The sequence below is a fragment of the Stylophora pistillata genome, chromosome 5 (genome assembly GCF_964205215.1).
Source record: "Stylophora pistillata chromosome 5, jaStyPist1.2, whole genome shotgun sequence".
Taxonomy (NCBI): Eukaryota; Metazoa; Cnidaria; class Anthozoa; order Scleractinia; family Pocilloporidae; genus Stylophora; species Stylophora pistillata.
This window is the reverse complement of record NC_142523.1, coordinates 6,776,291-6,799,741: the sequence shown is the minus strand read 5'-3', so window position 1 is coordinate 6,799,741 and position 23,451 is coordinate 6,776,291. Positions and strand designations below refer to the sequence as shown.

Here is a 23,451-nt window from a genome sequence, read left to right as displayed (position 1 = left end):
TCCAATAATGACGCAGGATGCCGGTTACAAATTGAAAGTTTGAAAAAGAATAGGCTTGATATATCTTAATATTCACACAAAACCACAGAGCTCCTTCTTCTCATGCTTGAATAACAGTCACTACAATCGGGTGGCGGAAGAGAAGCGAACAGAACTCTATCTCCGTTTGGGGGTGAAGTGAAAAGAAAAGATTGCACAACGTTCCTATTGTAACAAAATTCCTTCCGAGAATCATCTTGAAACGTGTTAATTTATTCAGATGTTTGGTTTGGTTAGCTAGAGATGAATCCGATCTTGGGTAGGTTTTATCTTTCCTTCCCCGTTCCCTCCAACCTAGTTTGTCCTCCTTCTTCCCTAAAAGCTGAAGGGGAAACTAACAAGCACTCCTTTTAATCGCCTTAGGGAAAATACAGAGAAGAAAAAAATACTTCATCGCGACTCATGTCTTCGTCTCACCTGCACTGCTGTGTACGCTGACGGGAAACATGTGTCGGTTTTTCCAGGTGGAGACATAATCTTCCTCAGGATCCCAGTTCATTATATAAAGACGATACCGTGGGATATCACGAATATCCTACCGCCCTACTGAAAATATCATTGGCGAGTTGGGTTTCCTCGTCAAATATTATTATTATTTATTTATTTTTTTTTTTTGAGATAACTTGTTAGTTGACATTTTCATGTATTTTTCGATTTTTAAGGATTTTATTTGTAAATATTTTTGATGATTGGAGTGGATTATCGTTATCATAGTTTGTGTCCTCTAGTCTTTCTTTCATTTTTATTAGACATTTTAACACATTTTTTTCGATTTTCAAGCTTTTTATCATAATTTTTGTAATAATTTTTTGTGATTATGGTGAATAAAGGATTATACTTTAAAAATAAAAAAAATTAAAAATTATTATTATTATTAATCATTAGTGTCAATCTTTGTTTCTTAGGGGTATGAGATTTTATTTCTTTTAATACTAGAGACGAATAATTTTCTTCTGTCATTACTTGATTTAAAATATGGACTCCCTGCAAGAGATTCTGATCACATCTGAGCCAGAAGGAATGTATCTGGGAAATTGTTATTGACACATTGATTGTATCTTTTATGATTTATATGATTCTTAATGTTCCATACTGCTTACTTCTTACTTCAATTTTTTTTCTATAAATTATGTTCATGTGTTTTATAGTTTAATAAAACAGTATTTTAACTCATTATTATCATCATCATTATTATTATAATAATACACATGAAAAAAATTTCTCAGTTCTGATTGGTTAAGATGAATGCAGCTTTCAGTTAATTCAGTGCAGAAGAGAACTAATTCAGTGCAAAGAAAGAAACAAACCAGACATTCTGATTGGTCAGAATGATTGGTCAATGTCATTGTCAAGGTCAATGTCACTTGCAGGGTTTAAATAAATTATTTTTACACATGATGTGCGTGCTTTTCTTCTGCGTAGTTATGAGAAGCTACCTCGTATTTTTTCATGTATATTATTAATAGATAATCACATGATTTTCTTGCACAGTTTGGAATAAATAAGCACTTGTAAATTTTTTCAAAGACCACAAACTGCACTCACCCTACGGCTCGTGCAATTTTGTTAGTCTTTGAAAAAATTTACTCGTACTCATTTATTCCAAATTGCACTCGAAATCATGTGATTACCTATACTTATTATTATTATCATTATTGTTACTATTATCACCCAAACAAAAACATGGCTTTAGTTTTACACTGTCAACTAAGCTTCATTCAGATACTGAAAGAGATAAAATTATGAAAACAAACTGAAACAATAACCCCATTGGATACTTCAATGAACAGTGAACCAAGGAAAAGTTGAAGCTTCCTGTGTCCTTCTGGATTCATGCTCTGAGATGGCAAAGCTTCTGATTTAATTCAAATATCATCAGAAAACCTGCAGCTATAATTCTGGCTCCTTCTGGGTGCAATATTTTCACATGTATTTGCTAGGATTGTCTTAGATCTCCTCTGTTCGCAAAGAACAAGCACATTCTGTGACAGGCACCTTCAAGTTTGAGATAAGGATACAAGAGATTGGACGATAACTAATGTAAGTGTTACTAGTGAAAAGGTTGCCTTCCTGAGGAGCTCTCCAAACTAGTCTTTTTCAACATTTGGTGGATCTCATTAGAGGTCTGGCACGAGCCACATCAGCTATCCAATATGGCGGCCTCCTCCCTTTGTTCGATCAAATTATTCCCGTGAAAACTTCGGACATAAACAATCCTAAAATGGCCAGAAAAAGTACAAATCCCAGCAGAGATAAACACTTAATTTATCTGAGGACTCGCTGTTGATCATCTTGAATATGTCGAAAACACTAGACGAGCGATCTAGGAAATTTCTTGATGCAGTCCAATCTGACCTTAGGGCTTTGTCGAACGAGACAAGGCGAAAATTCCAACCGGTCAAAGAGGTAAGAAGCCAGTTTGATGTCTTAGAATAGCCTCGCTCGGGTCCTTGGGAAGTTCTGGCTCCTTCAATGATGGCATGAATGATATTAAATCAACAAAATTTTCTTTGACTATGATTAATCGTTATTGTTGATCGTTTAACCTTGAAATTGTGATATCCGCCCAACTCTTTCCTCCGGTTTGATTAGATATCACTTTTTTTTGTAGGCGGCAGAAGCTGGGATCTTACGCCTGAGGACCATCAGTGCTGCTAAGGTGAAGAATTTGAAAATTACCAAAGGTGAGGTGACATTGAAAAGAGACATTCTACATCATCGTACTTTGACTTTAGCTTTCGTCCGGCATCATTCGTTAAAATGTTTTTATTTCTCCACTTTAATTTGATCTATAAATATAAAAGGCTTTAAGGTAATAGCTGTTTTCTAGTTTAAAGGAATAAAACATTGATAGCTGCTTATACATAAAAACATCTAAATCAAATGTAAACATTGGTAACTTGGGACACATGCATGTACTGTAGCTGCTTCTATAAAGACAGACCTGTGTCAGGGTTTTTAAAACTCTTCACTCCCTGGAGTGATCAAAAAGGATCTTTCCCTCACATTTTTAAATAGAAGTTTAACTAGAATGAAAAAGGAATATTGATCAGGTTGTATTCTCTGAAATACTGTAAATCCTCTAATAAGCCCCCCTTTAATAAGCTCCCCCTCTTTCAAGCCCCCCCCTTTAATAAGCTCCCCCTCTTTCAAGCCCCCCCTTTAATAAGCTCCCCCTCTTTCAAGCCCCCCCTTTAATAAGCTCCCCCCTCTTTCAAGCCCCCCCTTTAATAAGCTCCCCCTCTTTCAAGCCCCCCCTTTAATAAGCTCTCCCTCTTTCAAGCCCCCCCTTTAATAAGCTCCCCCCTCTTTAGAGGAAGAAATTTATTAAGCCCCCCTCTATTATATTATGCCCTCCACCCCTCCCCTTCAAAAAACAAAAATTCAATATAACACTCCATGTCTGTAAGTCTGATAAACTTCTTCAAATACTGTAATCTTAGTTTGTCATTTAAAATTGATTATGGTGATTGATTGATTGATATTAAGATGGTGACATCAATGGGATATGGTATACAGAAATTACAAATATATAAATTTAGTATAATTTCAGAGCTGAGCAAAGAGTTTCCAGCAATCTGATTGGTTGAGCGGTTCCTTATATGACGCTATATAAACCGCTCCACGCAGTTTATACAAAATGTGAAATTAAAAAGTTGATAAATGTTACTAAAATGTTATGATTTTAGAAATTTCTCTGTTGTTCAGATCTGAAATTATACTAAAACAATTATTCGCCTCAGGTTTGGTGAATATTGTCAAATAATCCCCTTGACTTCATCTCAGGGATTATTCGACGATATTCACCTCGCCTTTGGCAAATAATTGTTAAATGTAAATTACAAATATATAATAACATGTGTCTATTACCTTTTTAACAGTGATTGCTGAAGAAACAGAGATAGTTCAACCTTTTTTGCTTGGCTGTGATACCAAGAGTCTCCGAGTAGTACAAATTTCTCTGACAGCTCTTCAGCGGCTAATAACCAATGAGGCTTTATCTGAGGTTTGCATACCATCTTACCTGTTGTAAAAAAAAAAAAAAAAAAAAGTAATAAAAATAATTGATGTTCAGACAAGCTGCACAGAAGTCATCAGTATAGTCCAGTGAGGCATTGTTTGTCAGTTGTCTGGTTCATGGAAACTGAACAATCAGTTTTGTTTTTGGCTTCAAAAGTTAAGCATCATAAATCAGTTTTTGTAAATAAAGCGAGGTGATTCTATGTGATTGGTTGACTGTATTTGTGGTGTTGGTAGCTGTCAGCATCTGATGAGAGCAATTTATTAACTTGTTAAGATTAATCGTTTTTTTTTGTAAAAGCAATACTACTTACTTTTTCATAAAGAGCTGTACCCGAAAATTGCCAGAAGAATGCCACAAATCTTATCCATAAGCTCCCTGTTGCTTATTGCTTATTAGTATAATTTCAGAGCTGAGTAGAGAGTTTCCAGCAATCTGATTGGTCGAGCAGTTCCTTATGTGACGCTATATAAACCACTCCACATGGTTTAAATAAAATGTTAAAATAAAATGTTAATAAATGTTACTAAAATGTTAGGATTTTAGACATTTCTCTGTTGTTCAGCTCTGAAATTATACTAAAACAATTATTCGCCTCAAGTTCAGCGAATTTTGTCGAATAATCCTCTCGACTTCGTCTCGGGGATTATTCGACGATATTCACCTCGCTTTCAGCGAATAATTGTTAGTTATCTCTTCTAGCAATAACATCCGCCAGTAAGTAAATGAGGATCTCATAAGGGTTAACTGTTAGCCACAAAAGTGCAAAAGAATTTAGCTGTTAGGCACAAAAATTGACCAGTTTTAACCATTGGTCTTACAAAAAAGTTTGACGTTAAAATGTTTTTCCCTATCCCGGATGTGTCAATTTGACAATGTTAAATTAACCGTCCTGAGCTGTAACATGGCCATTATTTTAGCTGTTATCCATAAAAGCCATTACTCTATTGAGACCTTCTTCAACTGGAAAGCATTTCCTGTGTCTAAATAATTTGTTTTACTGAATTTTGTTTTCAAAAACAAATAGATGACTCAGGGCTCAACACTAACAGCTCAACTTACTAGCCAAGTGGCCAGTGACAACTTAGATGTAACAACAATTTTAGTTTGTTTATGAGCCAAACTGGGTAGTGGAAATTGAAAACCACTTGCCAAAACTGAATTTTGTACTAATAATTTGGATATATCAACAAAGTTGAAATGGTAAATTGGCCACCGCAACGATTACAAAAGCTGACATTTCGAGTGTTAACCCTTCGTCGGAGCGAATAGAGGAATTGTGGGTTGTGTGTGCTTTTAAAGGCAGAAAATGGAGCTACATTATATAAAATGGAGCTACGTTATGAATTTGTACTAGTCTGTTGGCTACCGTTAGTGTCGAGCCCTGTGACTCTCGTTTGACACAGCTTGATTTATCTCTTTTTCACAGTCATCATCTGTCAACCTTGTCAGTACATTATGGCAGTTGATGGACGGAGGACTTGAGGAACTACGGATTCTTCAGACAATCATTCTTCTCATAACAACTTCAAATATTGTTAATGGAGAAAATCTTGGAAAGGTCAGTAAATTTTGGCTTAAATTTGTCCTACAAAAAAAAAAAAAAAAAAGTACAATCTATGGAATAGAACGTGATTAAGAGCTCTTTCCAAAAATAGTATCATGTCACAGCAGTAAAATCAATGGCAATATAAAAGGCATCTTAATTTGGAAATGGCTGGACTTAATTTGTTTAATTTCACTCAGTATCAAGGCCTTATTTAAAAAATAAATCCTGAAATTTTGGGAAAATCTGCCAAGGAATTCCCAAACGCTCCCCAAAAACTGTCCCAAAATTATCTGAAATCAGCTGAAAAGTTAGAATTTTTCACGTATCAACATTTTTTAGGTTCTTTAATGTATAAAAAGACAAAGTATATTGAACTCCAAGTCTAATGCTTGAAAAATTTAGAAAGACCAAAACTAATGATACGTTTAAAGTTTAGCTAATTCTCAATGATAACATAACCAAAGTACAGTGCATGCTCTGAATGGTGAATTCAACATCCACCATTTGTCCATGGGTGTACGCTGCCGACGTGAACAAAGGCAAAGACTAGTTTTTTGTGTGAACTTGTTTTTTCTGGTCATGTAAGATTTGTTAAATATAAGAAAATTCTTTTGCTACAATGTATCAATGTTATGTTGTAAAACAAATGGTAAATGCCACAGTGTACACTACTGAGTTATGGATGCACTTGGGAGGTTTGCTAAGCACTCAAGAAGCTAGAGTGGCTCTTGGCTATTGCCTCACACAACTCTTACGCTTCTTTCATGCTTAGCAACCTCCTGCGTGCATCCATAACTCAGTAGTGTACGCTGTGGTGTTTACCATTTATTAAATAGATTCAATGTTGCTGTGCATATGTTCAGTAATACATCACAGGCAGGGCTCAAAATTGTGCCTGTATCGGGCACATTTGCGAATAAAGATTTCGCTTTTGCAACTAAAATTTCTCCCTTGGTAGTGACTTTGCGACCGTTTTACCGCCTAGCTTATAAATAAGTTATATTCAACAGCCTTGTGTCTTACTTGTTCCAGGTTGCTGTAGTTTTATCTGAAAAATTGTGCGAAATTCAAGTTAAATGTTGTATGACTTTCATCATTGATTTCTTGCTGAGAAATGTATAGCAGGTGCACTTTTTCAGAAACTAGGTTGTGCAATGCTCATGAAATTTCTTGGGTTGGTTACTTTTGCAACTAAAATTTTTGAACTTGCAACTAAATTTTTTGGAATTACTCAGCAATTGCGATTGAGAATTTTTTTTTATTTCAAGCCCTGACAGGCGACGTCAAAATGTCCATCTGGCTCTGCACACATCAGCTTTCACTATAATGGTTTTCTATAGGATTGCATGAGCAGGGCCGGATGGGTCATATGATAATGTAAATAATTATATTCCCTTTTCTTTTTCTCCTTACAGGCCATGGTCTTGTGCTTCAAGTTGTACTTCATTAAAGATGCAACAATCTGTACAACTGCAGCAGCGACTGTGAGGCAGATGGTGTCGGTGATATTTGAAAGAGTCATCACTGAGGACAAACAGGGCCTGGGTACTAAGCTGTTTTACCTTTGCCCTATCTTTAGGAGGAAATAGTGTCAATTTTTTTTTTTTTTATTCATTCAAATTGGGCTTGATGTGACACTCAAGTTGGTATTTTTTTGTTTTCCCAGCTTCTCAGAATGTGGAAGAAACAACAGGATCAGTACGTCACAAGAACTGTCCTGTTAGTCTGTACCCATGCGGAAGGGATGCTTATCTTCTTTTTCAGGTAAATTTGCTATGAAAGAAAGAAATTTGAGAGGTTGAAGTATTTTCCATTACTTGTAGAAGAAATTTTCAAGGCAGCAGAGCAATCCTTGTACCTGTTGAATTAATTTACAAGAATTGCAAGCAATTTTAGTAGTTAGTAAGGAGTGCTACATGTACTGGTTGCTGGTTTACCAGATCCTGCCTGAAAAAATTTAAAATTTTAAAAAGCACTTGATTTGGATGTTGAAGGCCCCCTTGGAAATCAGTTACAGTCACCAATTTCTCTATGACTCTTATTTTTCAGGATTTATGCCAACTGACAAATGGAGAACAGCCTTACTGGTTGAATGGAGTCAATGAGATGGCAAGAACATTTGGATTAGAGCTGCTAGAAAGTGTGCTGAGAGGCTACCCAAACATATTTCTCAAGGTAAATTGAATTCTTTTAAGTTGTCGGGATGTTCAAATGCACAGGCACAATCGGAAAGTTAATATGTTTCAAACATTTGAAACCCACAATTATGATACAAGGATTGGTAACAACATAAACCTCCCAAAGTGTGGCAAAAATCACTTTCTAGAAAGTTTCCTTTAGTTAGTAGAAATTAACCATTTTTTATTGGTTTCCGAAGCAGTTGACACCCTGTCTATGATAGGTTCCACATTATACAATACAGAGTACATTCTTTTTATTATTTATCTTTTAAGCTTTGTTGTAATTAGACTGGAAGTTCCCCATTGGAGAGCCCTCACGAAAATGTTGCTTTGTATTATATTGCTTTCACGAGTGCCTGATTATCATAATCGCTTCAATCCAATAGACCATTTTACAGCTGTGTACTTAGTTGCCAAGCCTTTGATTTGGAGTGAGGCTGTAGGTGACCTTGTTGTGATAGAGATTGGTATCTAGTTAGCATTATAACAAAGTAATTTACATTTTAAAAAGCAGTAATTTCTGTATCATAACAAGGTCACCCTTAAAGGCTGATAGTTTCTAAAGAAACTGTTTGGGGCTGCATCGGTGGGGGTAACGAATAATTTGAATGTATCAACAAAGTTGAAATGGTAAATTGGCCGCCGTTATGATTATAAAAGCTGACGTTTCGAGCGTTAGCCCTTCATCGGAGCAAATAGGGGAATTGTGGGTTTTGTGTGCTTTTAAAGGCAGAAAAAGGAGCTACGTGATCGGTGGGAACATGGCAATGAGAAAAACACGAATAAATTGTAATTTATTAGTAATTTCGTATATTCAAATTATAAGGTCACCCTTAGCCTCACTCCGGTTCAAAGGCTCAGCAATCAAGTGTCCAAGTGTAAAATGGCAAGTGGTGCTTGAAAGGGTCTAACCATCAATCTGGCTGAGGAAGCACAACTCTTTTTTAATCCGAAATAAAATTTTTGGCCCTGCATTTTTTTTTTCCTCAGCATCCAGAGTTCAGCTTCCTTCTGAAGGAGAGGGTATGCCCTCTGATTATCAAGCTTTTCTCTCCAAGCATCAAACATCGCATAAGCTCCACTCCATTAGAGAAGCCTCTTTATCCTGTGGCAGTTAGACTTCTTAGAATTGTCTCTGTCCTGATCGAGAAATTTTACACTCTTCTGGTGAGCTGTTTAATTTTTATTTTTAATTTCATCAATTTCTTTTTAGTCTGAAAGAGAACAGTAAAGGAATGGTTCCTTTAACTTGACCTACAAGTACATATACCTCCTAACAATAATTAGCATTTTAGAGGTTGAGACAAGATTGCAATCAATACTCCCAGTTCTGATGTTTTTGCCCCAACTGTAAAAAATTCAATCGCGATAAAAGAAACCAGAGTCCGAACTCCATAAATAAATATGAATTAAATGATCACAACATTCGGTTTGAATAAAACTCCTTTCACATTGCAAAAATTCCAAACTAATGGGATTTAAGATAAGCATGAACAAAAACTCAAAGACAACAACCAAACTAAACTCCGAAAGCAAAAAACAACTAAGGTATGCACTAGAAATGTCCACATTAGTTTCCAATGTCAGTTGGTTGATTTATTAAATCCTGTGCACCTTGGGTAAATACTGAAATAATACAAAAGGGGGAGAGGAAAAACTAAATAAAAAGTCGCAAAAAAAAAAAGAAAGAAACTTTCTACACCAACCAATGTATCAGTTGTTTTTTGGAGGGTTGCAACATTCAACAGAGAACTTCATTTGCTTTTCATTAGACTTTACACCTTAACATCAGTATGCATATTCTCCATACTGCTCTCTATACATTTCCTAAGGTGCTGACAAAGAGAATTTGTTTAACAATCAATGAAAGCTTCCTAGGTTGGCAATCGTTTCCTGTCTTCTCATGATCTTAGTGAATGATTCAGCTGTGTTATTGTGAGGAGAAATTAGATGCTGATCGCTCTTAGGGTTTAAGGGGTTGAATGTTTTTTGCGATCGTGCATTACTTAGTTCTTAGTTCTGGTTAATAAGATGTGTATTATATGGCTGTGTCTTATATGCCAATTTTTTTTATTCTTTGTACCTTTTTTTCCTAGACCGGTCTAGATGCCGGTCTAGATGGGAAAATCTAGACCGCTTTCAATATTGATTTCAGCCAATCAAATTCTTGAACTCAGTAGTTCCCAGTCCTTGTGAGACACAGCCATATAATAAAATACATTACAATACAATACAATAGTTTACTGACACTCCCCTAGTGGGGCTTTTCGGTGACAATACAACTAAAAACCGTATAAACATACCTACTTAAGAATTAATTATATAATAAATGTTATCGCTACCTACTATACAATATGCACATTTCAAGTTAAAGTTACAATAAAATTAAAATGCTAATAAGGTACTAAAAACTCTATCACAACGTGCTATTTAAAAGGTAAATAAAGTTCCAGTCAGCTGCACCTTATCTTTGGAATGCATTGCCTTTGACAATTTGCAACATAAAGACACTGGACACTTTCAAGACTGCTGTTAAAACTCATTTTTTAAATTTAGTTTTCAAAAAGATTTTTATTCGTGTCTTATCTTTTGGAAATGCAAAGACAAGCAAAAACCAACGATAAAAACCGACGTTTCGATGTCATCGTGACGCCATTGTCAAGGAGAAATAAAACTTTTTACTTGTCTTTGCATTTCCAAATCTTTATTGATGAGAGTCTTATCTTTTAACTATTTTAATGACGAGGCTATTGCTGCCTTTGATTGTATATGGATTTGTAGTATTGAATAGTTTCTTATGTTTTTAGTTGCTTTTAACATAATTTTACTTTGACAATATTGTGAAGTCCAACTGATTAAATCCATTTGGAGGTCTGTTCTATATAAATGTAATTATTGTAAGTTATTATTATTATTATGTAGGTGTTAACTTGCTTTTTAAAAGTGTTTGAAAGGTGCTAAATAACAACACTAATGGTTGATAGCGGCTTAAAACTTAAATTTCTTGAAATACGTGTAACTTGAAGTAAGGATTCACTGTACTTGCTATTTTAAAGTTCAATAATTACTAATAATGATAATAACATAATTTTACTTTGACAATATTGTGAAGCGCAACAGAATAAATCCATTTAGAGGTCTGTGCTATATAAATGTAATTATTGTAAGTTATTATTATTATTATTATTATTATTATTATGTAGGTGTTAACTTGCTTTTTAAAACAACACTGATGGTTGATAGCGGCTTAAAACTTAAATTACTTGAAGTAAGGATTCACTGTACTTGTTATTTTAAAGTTCAATAAATGGACCAAGATTAACTTTTTCTTGGATATTTTTTGGTTATATTACAGGTAACAGAGTGTGAGATATTTCTTTCTCTCTTGGTGAAGTTCTTGGAGCCAGATAAACCTCAGTGGCAAAGAGCACTGGCTCTCGAGGTACTTCATACCCTCACCATTAAGCCAGCCTTGCTCAGGTAAGTTGTTGTTCTGACTAGTCGAGATCTTCAAAATAATTATGTTCAAGTAGTGGCCAGGTAAGATAAAAATATTGCCTTGTTTTAGGGCTCGACACTAACGGTAGCCTACAAGCCACAGACTAGTAGAAATTCAGTTTTGGTTAGTGGTTTTCAATTTCCACTAACCAGTTTGGCTAGGAAACAGACTGAAATTGTCGTAACATCTAAGATGTCACAAGCCATTTGGCTAGTAAGTTGAAAAGTTAGTGTCGAGCCCTATTGTTTGCTGAAAAACAAGTTTTCTTAACCCTTTGGCTCTCGTGATCTGATTGTTTATTCTCCCCTCTGGCTGCTACACATTTCCTTATAAGTTAGTTACAAGAATTTGGTGTTGGATCAAGGTGAAAGCCTCTGCCTGATAAGTTTGAGTATTCTCATTACCTGTTTTCTGGATAATGTATGGATGTTGTTAGGAGAAGTTACATATTTATCACTTCTGGTAGTTAAAGGGTCAAGGGTGTAAAAATTTTTGATCGCCTGATGTATCATTTATAGACGTTATTTGCATTGACATAAGCAATGGACTCCGTGTTCTATGCGGGACGAAACATTTTTTGACTCAACATTCAAATGATTTTCCGATGAGTTCGTTTTCGTGATTTTTGTAAATGATAAGAACATGTTACGAACAGATGGTTTCCTATGGAGCACAATAATTTTATATTAATTTTTCTTTAAATACTTTCATACCTGTAGGTCATTTTGTCTCTTCTATGACATGCAAGAGCATTCTACAAGAATCTTCCATGATATGGTGAACGCTCTGACGAGTTTTACCCAGGGCATATTCACCAACCTGTCATTGCACAGCTCCTCGCAAAACACAGCTCATCTGCCGAGTGCGAACACAATTCAAACACCTTCCAGTGCCCCTCCTCCATCAGTTGTGGCGCTGAGTGCGATGGGCGGGGTCACTCCGCAGCCCGGATTCTCCTATAGGGGTGCATGGATACCCCTGTCTGTTATGCCCGTTTTGGGACAAGCTAAACCTGTTTAGTAAGTGTTCAGTGAATCACCCCGATTTTCCACCAAAACTTTTCTAAACTGTTTGACGGAAGTTTGAATTCGATTATCAAATCTACAGATATATCCCTGTTCTTCCCCGTAGGGTAGCAAACGCTTTAGGGACCCTGCAGTTGGGGGCGACAGGAATCCTCTGGGGAACCCCCTCTGGTAGGAAAGAGAATCCTCAGCGGAACCCCTCTGCGTGGGGGAAAGACTAATTTGCATGACGCTACCAAAAATAGCTGCAAAGGAGACTAAAGTAACGCTCAACCGACCAAGGCTTTGTGGACTTAGGCCGTGTTTACAAGCAAGGAGGGTAACCCTTGTGCTAGGGTTACCCTAGCAGGCGGGTCCAAGATAGCTCGGGTTTACAAGCAAAATTTCACAGGTAGGGTTACCCTACCACCCGGGACAACTTACCTATGCTTGGTAACCGCACGCATTGTTATCAATGTTCAAAGGGTCTGGAAACAAGTAAAAAGTTGTCCCGGGTAGGCGAGTTATCCGCAGCAGAACGTTTACAAGGCAGCTAGGGTTACCCTAGCGCTAGGGTAACCCTAGCGCTCAGCTAAGGTTACCCTAGTGCAAGGGTAACCCTAACGGCCTTGTAAACACGTCGATGAAAAAAAAAAAAGAAATGTGGGAGCGTTGGGGTGACCCTCCTGCCAAGGTAACCCTAGCACTAGGGTTACCCTACCTGCTTGTAAACAGGGCCTCAAGCTCGTATTCAGCCGCGCGCTTTGCTAAAAAATCGGAAGGGCGTCTTTGATTTTCCGTTGATAATCGTGCTTTGATAATCGTGCTCTAACACCACGCAATTTTTTTTGTGGAAATGAGTAGATTTGCTATCACTTACAAATCACTGAGACATCGTAACGACTCGTTTCGGGGCTGCAAAAGAGACTAGTTAATGTTTAGCCACCGTAGAAAGATACCACATTTTTTTTTCTTAGCCTTGAGCAGTTAGAGAGGGAGAGTTCTTCGATCTCTGATGGCTACACACTGTCCATCGCCTTTGCCTGTTTGCTGGAGATCGTCAAAAGTCTTGATGTACTTGTACAAGAAAACAATGGTGTGTCAAGTGCTGCCGAAGGGATGGGCTGGATTGAGCCCAAAGAATCAGGAGCAGCCATTGAAACTGGGGTGGGAACTGATACCATCACTGAGAATGATAAAGGTGAGGAATGCTGCTCCGCTTTTTACTTCTTCTTCTCTTACTTTTGCTCTTAAGGTAGAGCGATTTCTCTTTGAAAGTAATCGAAGATGCTTCGGTTTTCGTGGCATTGTTCATTCGGCACTGTGATTGGTCTAGAAATTTCTTATTCTTTTAGTTCTCTAAGTTTCTGAAATGACGTTAGAATTATTTAAAAGGGCAAATATATACTTTGGATGTACAGAAGAGATAAGAAGTAAATTATGCTGTGATAGGTCTGCACTGCATATGAAGCTATCTGTCTCAAATTTTCAATGTTTTTATTGTAGAAAAGAGATCTGTTTCTAATCTCTCGATGAATTTATTCTACTAAAAAAGGCCTTGTTGGTGCAAGTCCAGTTATTTGCAATCGGCCGTTTTCATCTCCAGAAAAGACTGTCAGTCTGTGTCTCGGTTACCTACCGAATTTTACATTTCGATTCTCTACTGTCGTTATACTCTTTGAGATCATTAAATTATCAGAAGTGATTAACCTGTAACTTCTCCCTAAAATATCCATACATGATCCAGCAAACAGGTAACGAGAATACTCAAACTTATCAGGTAGAGGATGTTATCTTGATCTAACACCAAATTCTCGCAAGTAATTTACAAGGAAATGTGTGGCAGCTGGAGTGGAGAATTAGCGATCAGATCCAAGGGATGAGTTTTTTAAACTCTTTCTTAATGTCTCGCTTGAAAAGAGCATATGCCAAGGGATTCACAGCAGAATTTAGAATTAACATAGGCAGCTTGTAATTGAAATCATGGCAACGGGAATCCGTTGAAATTAATAGCACGAGGCTACATTTCAGGTAAATGCCACAGCAAATGAGAAACACTCCAATAGCAATAGCCATCATCTTAACTGCAGACTTTCCCTGAGTTTTAGCCACAAGGCGATGGTTAAAACGGAGCTGTTTTGCCAGCCTGCGAATAGCATGCCCTTGTTTAAAAACAACACACAACATTGTAGCGAAATAAAAGACTGAAAACACACACAAGACCACTTCAAAAATCATGTACAACCATCCAGTGACATAAAAGGCAAGAGGTATTTCTAATCGGTATCGAAGTGGCGACACAAGTGCAATAAAAAAAGCAGGAATTGCCCAGGAAAAGAATATCATTTGTATGACTCGGCTACGTCTCATGATAGATAAGTATTTCAAAGGCCTCACCACAGCCGTGTACCGTTCGATGACTAAACTGCACAAGTTTGTCCCAGACGAATATTGGAAGAACACCCTTACGAACATTATAGGTAAGAAGCGATCGGTTGAATTGCACCAACTCGTGAATTCGCAGAAGAAATGCGAAGGAACTGTGTTTAATCCCACGAAAAAATCCGCCACTGCTAAGGAAACAACGAACGCGTTGGTTTTGGTGCGAAGATGTCGATTCCAGCATACGAGGAAGATTACAAAACCATTACCGATAGTTGCGAAAATGGTGAAAAACCAAGCTATAATCCAAGCCCATGTTTCCATATTCTATTAACGCTCGTGCTGTTGTTATTGCTTATGCTCTGAAACAGTTACTCCATTCATTGGGATCACATTATCGTGTTCATTGAAGGTTGTTTTTTAGACCATCTGCTCTCCTTAAAAATATCTATAACTTTCTCTTTGCATTGTAAATAATATTAACACTTTTTATTCAAATTTTTAAAAGCGTTTTTTTTTTCTCGTCATGCAATATAATAAAAGACTTCCTTTCGCCTAGGTAATATAAATTGACAGCATCGATAATTAATTGGTTCGGTGAGGATATCCAGCACTTTAAATATTGTCTGTCATAGTTCAGTATCATAGTGGTGACCAAATTGAACAATTACGACAAGGAAATTAATTTTTACAAAAAAAACAACTGGAAGCCTATACATGCCATTTAAAGCTTTTATGACTTGTCTACCATTTCTACGCTTTGGATGGCGTCGAGCTCAAATGATGGAATAAAGAAAAAAAAAAAAAGGCCCTTATTAATCAAACTGTATCAGATTTTATCTTTGTCCAAAATGACAGTTAAAAACCAAACGAAAAGGTATCAAACTACACATGAAATTCATAACAGCGCCTAAATATTAAGTAACCTTTCTTAAGTAATTTTTGCATAGGTTCATTTGGCCAGATTCAGTTCCAGCTGATAACATGTGTAGTTTAAATGTCGCAAAATATCTATAGACGTTTGTATGAGCGGGAGATTTTCTATTAATATCAACAGTTGCAGTGTGAGACTGGCGAGTCTTTCTTTAATTAGTTGTTGTTTTGTTGGTAACTTCTTTATAAAGGGTTTTCAGTTATTTTTGCAAATAATGTAGAAGTCAGTAAAATATATAGTATGAATAAATCAAAGTTCTAAGGATATATGCACGTAAACAAGTTGCGGTAACGTTTTCACAGAAAAAGAAAAGTCATATCGAAATTAATCAAACGTAGCACATGGCATTACTAGTATATAATTTCTTTTTAATTATGAGAATCGCGTGAAATTTTGAAACAACATCTAATGCCTTCAAGAAGTTTGAAAGAAACTTCCAGTGGAAATGTGGCACGCAGTCAGAGGGTAGTTTTTGATTGGTCTAGAAAACTCGCGCCATCAATTCGCGTAAATCAATCAGAAACATGATTTGGTCGCGCGCGTTTTCCCGCGCTTTTGGTAGTTTTCCTGTTTTTATTTTGGCTACTCATGACGTAAACTTTTGCAATGATTGTCTGATGACAATCGATCTTGCCTGTCATGCGCATAGGGAAGAATGCTTGTTGATTATACATGTAGCCTTTATATGAAAAGAAGCTCAGAATCTTGTTCTTTAAAAAAGTTGTTAGTTTTTAAACGCAAATTTGCGAAGGGGACATTAAAAAACGACTAAATTTGAACCATAACAATTAAAACTATTGAGTCAAAAAAGGTGCCTCTCCTGAAAATTTTTGTGTTTTTATTTATTTGTTGTTTTTTTCTTAGGATCCAAGGCACCAGACTTATTTCAGGAGATGGTGTCAGCCTCATGGTGTGGTATTTTAGCATCGTTATCTTTGCTGTTGGAAGCAAGGTATTGAGTGAACATCCCGTCCACGTAAAATTTTTTGACAAACGTATAAACTTTGTACCGATCTCAGCCGTAAAGAGACTCGTCTGGAGTGATCCCTCAGCCCGAATCAGCTTTTCCGCCTATTCGCTACAAAGCTAGCAACAAGACCGGCTCATAATTTTATTCAGTTTTGTTTAGAACTTCACATTGGTAGGCCACTCACTCCACTCACCATATATCACGGAATAGATAGCGAGTAGCACAGCCAATCAGGTTGCAGTATTTGTAATAGAACGCTAGTAGATTCATACTGATACTGAAAAGAGTTGAAGGGTTTATGTCAGTCGTGATACGATTAAATTTCTTGCAGCAATGATGAAACAGTTACGGAATCCATTCTAAAATCCTACCAGCTCTACGCCAATGTCTGTGGTATCCTGGGTCTTACAACTCCAAGAGATGCTTTCATCACATCTCTTTGCAAAGCAGCACTGCCTCCACACTACACCCTGACAGTAGTTAATCCCCACTCTGGTACCGCTCAGGTTTCTTATGTCAAGATGCCAATTAGTGGGTCCCAGGCTCTCTTGGATCCGCAAGGAGGAGATCACCGGGCCTTGGGTAAATCAGTTGGCAACTCAGGGGAGACTAGTTCTAGTGCTGTAGTCACAGGGACGCCACTTGGTTCTAGTCATGGTCCAGTGTCGGTGAGTAAAAACGCTGAGTGATGGAGTCATTCTTGTCATTTTAGGGTGATAAGGTCTTTGAACTACGGGCAGGAAAGACGGGTTAGCCCGCTAAACTTCTTAATTCAGACATTTGCAATCCCTAGGAATCTTCGCCATCCACAATTGTCCTTGTTCCTTTTTGTTTTGTTGTGTTTTTTTTTTTTTTTTTCATGCTTTGTAGAAGTTCTTACAATCCGTTATCAAAAGTTTTTGCCCTGGTGAAGGATATTTTTCAAGGGAGACACAGCTCCTTAGAGTCACGATATTTGGTTCAGCTAATAAACAGATCAGCGCCTAAACAACGCCCAAGAATAAATAGTTTTGGGCTGAAAGAATAATTTCACGTGTACGGTAAACTAATCGATTATAAAAATCAGGCTAAGGAGTTGTCTTACAAAGTTTGTTTTACCCTTAGGATGAAACTAACTGCTTCTATACTTTCAGTTGACAGCGAAGAACATTCAATGTATGCGATCATTACTGAGCCTTGCTCACTGCCACGGAGGAATTCTGGGTACAGCGTGGCATATGGTTCTTACCACGCTGCAGGTTAGATAACAGAGAAATGTAAAAAAAAAAAGTGGAACGTATGATTGAGAAATGAAAGAACGAAAACTGAAGGAATGAGGAATGATCGAATGAGAGACCAAGGAATGAGGGATGACCAACCTCGTTCCCAGGGCTTCTCCCTTTTTGATTAGTTTGGCGGGCGGGAAAAGGAAAAAGCCCTGGGAACGAGGTTGAGGGATCACGGAACGGGAATTGATGGAATGAAAAAATGAAGGAATGGGAGATAAAGGAATGGGAAACGATAGAAGTTAGAGATTAGAAAACGAGAAATGAAAAAATTGAGAACTCAAGGAATGAGAAATGAAGAGTAGATCAATGCACAAATTAGGTGGTTCTGAACCAACGATACAGTTTTTTGTCAAATTTTGCCAAAAGATAAATCTTAACTTGCAGGCACGTAAGACCTTAAATTATGGTCTTATTAATCCATGGAGCAATGGATACTGAAAGTAATGAAATATGATTTCAATCTCCATAGCATCTCACTTGGATTTTGGGTCTCAAACCATCAACAGGAGGAACTCTCAAAGCCATGCCAGCGAGCGAGGCCCCTAACCTGGTAACAATTACATTTTTTAAAGACGGGATTGTGATTATAGGCGACTAATAGGTTCTTTTCTTTGAAGCTGCTGCACCATTTTTGCTTTTTTTAACAAATCGACAGTGATTTAGCGTGTTCTGTACTGTTATATTCGTCATCACAGTGTTCAAAATATTGTGGACTCACGAAGCGCAGCCAAGCGAGTCTACAACAAATTTTGACCACGGTCGACTAGTTTTGTTATCACCATATCAACATGAAATAAAACGATTCTTTCAGTGCGTGACGCTTTGCGCGACTCGTTGACGGCGAGCAGCGTTGTTTCTCCTCTTATCGACTACGGCAAATTGGCCAATGAGATTGCGAAAATTACGTCCAATTGTCACGTGGTAAAACCAACTTCTCATTTGGAATCCTTAAGCCATCTTCATACTTTTTTTGTTGACAATTGCCTTTCTTGGTGTGGAGTCTTGTCTGTTTGGTATCGTTCCATTTTTCCATTGCTATCTTCGTCTGTTCATTTAAGTTTACGTCAGTTTTCTACGAAGCAAAAACAGAAAGAAATAGAACAAAAAAATAACACAAACCAACTATCGCAAGGGATTTAAAACGTACGAAGACCAGGTATTTTGAATTATGAATGTGGAAGCAAGTGATTCTTGTTGCAAATAATCTAATTTTTGCGCTGCTTCGTAGAAAGGTTACCTCTTCTTTTAAGTAGCTTTTGTCAGTTGTTTTATTCATTGTAGTGTTATACACAGCTGATAAAATAATTTTTTGCCTATGTTAATGAATATGAATATAGTTTATATCTGACGACTTGCAGCCCAGAGGTTGAATTACGGGTGCAAAAAACAGACGTCAGCATATCAGGCGCCTCTGGCAGCCGCTTCAGTCTATCGATCTCACCTTCCCACCCATCCCACCCCAGGGGAGGACATCCATCACACAGTAATCTCGTGTGTGGGAAATTAACGTCTCCTACCCCAACCCTGCAGGAGACGAGACCTCCATTTATTCGTCCCTATCCGAGAAGACTAGAATATCTAACCATTTCTTGATGTTATAGAAAGGTAGCAAATTCTTCTCAATTATTTTAAGACCTTGAGTTGATGGTCCGGCCGGGGCTCGAACCCTCGACCTCCCGCACAACAGTCCAGCGCTCTATCCATTGAGCTAACCGGGAGGCGGTTAGTGACTGTCTTTGTCTCTTACAGGTAATAACACAAGCAATGATGGCTGAACTTCCGGTCTTAGCTGCTATCTTATCAAGGCTCTTTGAAACATCCAAGTATGTTGTCGAAGATGAATTACAATTTTCAGTTCAAAAACTAAATCAGTCTAGGATTGCGCTGCTTTGCTTTACTTCCCTTTTATCAGTCAGCTAAAAAAACTCCAACTGCATTATCGATCAGTGAGATGCGATACTTAAACCAATGGTGGTTTGCTGTTTCTCGATTTTGCTGGTACTTTCATTGAGTTCTCATTGGCTTTCACAAAGCTTTTCAAAACAACACAGTTGCTAATAATATGCAGGATACTTGCCGCACACGAATCTACATGCAGTATCTTTGATTTGTCTCTTAAAAGTTCTCTATAGCGACAGAGCTAAATAACACATGCGCACGCGCCAGGTTTTGGCGCGGAAACACGGATTTTGAGTCGTTCGCATGGTTGATTTTCTATTCTGTTGCTTCGAGGCGTTGTTTTCCTAGCTGCTTTTCTTTTGCTGAACAACTTCCAAAAACTTTGTACACCCCTTAATATTTTCCAAAACTAGCTTTCTCCTTACAAACATTGGAAATAAGAAAATGCCATCGACGACAACAAATTGCCTCGGTTTTAAATGCCAGCTCGTTATTGTTTTGGCAAATTTCGCTAAATTTTAAACCTCGCACCCTTGAGCCCGCGTTGTTGACCGCATACCTTTGACATCATTCAGCTCTGTCCTCTATGGCTCATTTGATGTGAACGCAAAATAGCAGGGAACCACAATCAGCGACAAAACTGTTGACAAATTGGTCTTTTCAATCCCCTATTACTTCAATTTTATCGCTTTTGCCCCCTGTTGAGTTAAGCTATTCGCCCCCTTGCCCCCCTAAAAAGTGATGTATCGTGATCCCATGAACTTTTAGCCAACGTTGAATGGGGGGGGGGGGGTGTTAATAATTTATAGTGAGGTAGAAGCAGGAATGTTATTCTTCGCATAAATAGAACTCTTCCGACGAAATGTGTCAACCAGTTTTGACGCTGGTTGTAGCTTGGGTTTCAATCAACTCGGCAACTCAATCTGTTCCCCTGTATGTTTAGATACCTGGATGATGTAGCCCTTCATCATCTTGTAGACGCGCTTTGTAGATTGTCGTCTACATCCATGGAACAAGCACAAAGCAACAAGGTAACAGAAAATATTAAGGAAAAGATTTTAGCCAGATTTTCCATTTTGAAAAGTTTAGCTGAGGTTTACAAGTTCTCGTTTGCAATCCTTGTAAAATTTCTCCAATCGTAGCGAGGCTTATTCCTTTTTGGTTTGTTATTGCACTCGATGTGTTTTTCAATCTCAGCGAACTAATATTTAGCTTCGTTCATTTAAGGAACCGTCTCTCTTCGCTGTTGCCAAGTTATTAGAAACAGGGCTAAATAACCTCCACCGCGCACGCGTTTTGTGGAAACCGCTGACCGCACATCTGTTGGAGGTAAGTTCTTTCACAGCGACAAAAACGAAAAATCGGAAGTTTCCTCCTTTTCCTCACCTACCAACACGGGTCCTCTGTGGCTGTATCGTTACCTCTCATTTGGCCAAAAATTAGCCTATGATTCATCGCATATGTGTTTTTTTTTTTCTATGTTTTCCAAGGTTTGCCAACATCCGCACACGAAAATGAGAGAATGGGGCGCCGAAGCGGTGACATCATTGGTTCGCTCAGCTCTGACGCATGACCACGATCTACCACTTAAACAAGACCTGGTAAGTCACGTGTTTTTAGTAAGTAAATGTCATAGGCCGGCCTTATAATTTGACACTGGTAGAAGGAATCGTAAGCAGTTCAACTCGCCTGCCAGTGGAATGACGACAGATGGGTGAACTTAGGAACAGAGGAATGAACATACCACTTTGATTAGTCTAGAAAACTTGCGCCTTAGTGTAAATCAATGAAAATCGTGACTTGGTCACCCGTGTTTTCCCGCGTTTTTGGTAGTTTGCCTGTTTTTACCTCGAGTCAATTATTCAGAACGACAAACACAGACAAGTTGACAGACAGACAGACAGACAATGTGAATATATCAACAAAGTTGAAATGGCCACCGTTATGATTATAAAAGCTGACGTTTAGAGCGTTAGCCCTTCGTCGGAGCGAAAGACAGACAGACAGAGCGAACGACAGACAGACAGACAGACAGACAGACAGACAGACTAACAATTTGCTCTTATGAAGGGTTTAGGGTCGGAATATTACCTTTTCAAATGTACTACCGCAGTTTACCCACCTTTATCAACTTATAGTTGATAATCAACTCATTTTAACGCTGATAGGGACGCTCTCAAATCTGATGTAATCACAACGGCCATTCAGAGGAAAAGAAATTATCACGAGCAGCCAATGAGAACCCTTTGTAACAACAAGCAAACTGCCTAAAGCGCGGGAAAACTCGGGTGACGAACTCGCGTTAGGTTTGAATCTGATTGGTTGAGAAAGAAGCGGGAGTTTTCTGGACCAATCAGCAATCCCGGATTACTTTCGACACTCAGTTGAAAATTGCAAGTCGATACGAATCACTCAGTCAACCAGTTAAACACACGGATCAACATTGGCAGACACTCCATATATCTTATTAACCAAGCTCGAGGGCCATACTGGGAGAATATCGGCCCGAGGTCTTGACAGTACGGACCGAGCACAGCGACGTCCGTACAAAAAAGACCGAGGGCCGATATTCTTCTAGTACGGTCCCGGGCAAGCTTGGTTAATAAGAGATTTATTATACGACTAAAGTTCAAAGAGACACAAGTGCGGTATCATTCGGGACCATTCGGGACAGTGCCCGGTCCAATACTGAGAGAATATTGACCGGCAATAGAGCATTTTGATTGGTTGATTTTAGTTATTGGCCCTCTGACTGCCCGGGTCGTGTAATAAGACCGGTTATTGCCATAGATCAACTCTGATTATCCAGCGACTGTAGTGTTTTCTCTCCGAGGTCATGGGGAAAATGGATACTAAAGTTACAATCTTTTTTTCTGTTTGCTCCTACAGCAATTACAATCCATGATTCTGAGTCCACTCCAAGAAATGTCAAATATTAGTTTTTCTGATATTCGCTATAAACAATTGGAATGTGTACTTCAGGTAAGGGTATCACTGTCTAGTTAGTTTTAAAAAATGTCAATATCATTTTTGTGGCTAAATGTTTCGCGTCTGGTATATTTGAACGCAGAAACCTCGAAAAAAGAAATTTCACAATATAATTCATTTACCTTAAACCATGAAATTATCGATAGTTCTAGCGTGCTTGTGTTCAAAAACCAAACAGTCTCAATAACTTTCCATCAGCCATTTGAATATTCGATTCGGCACTAGAAAATTTCTTCTGAGATGGGCAAATTCACTTGCTTCTGTTCGACTTTTCGTTTACCTTTACGCAGAAAATTGGAACGAAAAAAGCTTTGTTTACTCAAAATATCGGGGCAAGTTTCCGAAAACTTCCAACGAGATATCACAAAATTTCCCCCAAAATTAAATATCGCGTGATATTCCCAAAGAATACTACACAAATTCGTTTGTATTGCACATTCATTTGTTTAGTCTGGACGTTTATTAATCATACAGAAGGTAAAAGCTAGAATGAAATCCTTGTTTACCATCTATAGATTCTTCATTCTACTGGTCAAAATCTTGGTCAGGGCTGGCTGTGCGTGTTAGGAGTTATCGGAGCAGCTACTAACCAACAGGGGTAAGATCTCCTTCTAAGTTTTAATGATCTTTGTCGATATTTCATGACATGATGACTTAGATAACCTACATTGTTAGGCTACTGTTGTAAATTTGATAATTTAGAGGTAATTTTGATAAA

The 23,451-nt window shown here is 37.8% G+C and overlaps 2 protein-coding genes across 3 annotated transcripts in view; one reads left to right on the top strand and one right to left on the bottom strand.

The window, feature by feature from the left end:
- Nucleotides 1–2,161: 2,161 nt before the first annotated feature.
- The window catches only part of LOC111325022 (protein MON2 homolog), a 32,778-nt gene continuing 11,488 nt past the window's right edge, over nucleotides 2,162–23,451 (top strand). For both annotated transcript variants that reach the window (XM_088760144.1, XM_088760143.1), the window contains exons 1-21: nucleotides 2,162–2,445; nucleotides 2,651–2,723; nucleotides 3,921–4,045; nucleotides 5,490–5,621; nucleotides 7,025–7,154; nucleotides 7,276–7,373; nucleotides 7,659–7,784; nucleotides 8,780–8,956; nucleotides 11,145–11,269; nucleotides 12,008–12,307; nucleotides 13,270–13,493; nucleotides 16,473–16,560; nucleotides 16,910–17,246; nucleotides 17,712–17,816; nucleotides 18,316–18,396; nucleotides 19,596–19,669; nucleotides 20,689–20,776; nucleotides 20,973–21,074; nucleotides 21,236–21,346; nucleotides 22,635–22,727; nucleotides 23,249–23,331. In XM_088760144.1, the coding sequence (XP_088616270.1) occupies nucleotides 2,338–2,445; nucleotides 2,651–2,723; nucleotides 3,921–4,045; nucleotides 5,490–5,621; nucleotides 7,025–7,154; nucleotides 7,276–7,373; nucleotides 7,659–7,784; nucleotides 8,780–8,956; nucleotides 11,145–11,269; nucleotides 12,008–12,307; nucleotides 13,270–13,493; nucleotides 16,473–16,560; nucleotides 16,910–17,246; nucleotides 17,712–17,816; nucleotides 18,316–18,396; nucleotides 19,596–19,669; nucleotides 20,689–20,776; nucleotides 20,973–21,074; nucleotides 21,236–21,346; nucleotides 22,635–22,727; nucleotides 23,249–23,331 (2,780 nt within the window). In that variant the 5' untranslated portion in view covers nucleotides 2,162–2,337. The remainder of the gene's footprint in view (nucleotides 2,446–2,650; nucleotides 2,724–3,920; nucleotides 4,046–5,489; nucleotides 5,622–7,024; nucleotides 7,155–7,275; nucleotides 7,374–7,658; nucleotides 7,785–8,779; nucleotides 8,957–11,144; nucleotides 11,270–12,007; nucleotides 12,308–13,269; nucleotides 13,494–16,472; nucleotides 16,561–16,909; nucleotides 17,247–17,711; nucleotides 17,817–18,315; nucleotides 18,397–19,595; nucleotides 19,670–20,688; nucleotides 20,777–20,972; nucleotides 21,075–21,235; nucleotides 21,347–22,634; nucleotides 22,728–23,248; nucleotides 23,332–23,451) is intronic.
- LOC148730030 (alpha-1A adrenergic receptor-like) lies at nucleotides 13,642–15,058 on the bottom strand. Its single transcript, XM_088760145.1, has one exon. The coding sequence runs from the start codon at nucleotides 14,996–14,998 to the stop codon at nucleotides 14,159–14,161; it is 840 nt and encodes a 279-aa protein (XP_088616271.1). The 5' UTR covers nucleotides 14,999–15,058; the 3' UTR covers nucleotides 13,642–14,158.

Excerpts from the sequence above, each read along its gene's own strand:
- LOC148730030 (XM_088760145.1), bottom strand. The coding sequence starts at position 14,998 with ATGGAAACATGGGCTTGGATTATAGCTTGGTTTTTCACCATTTTCGCA.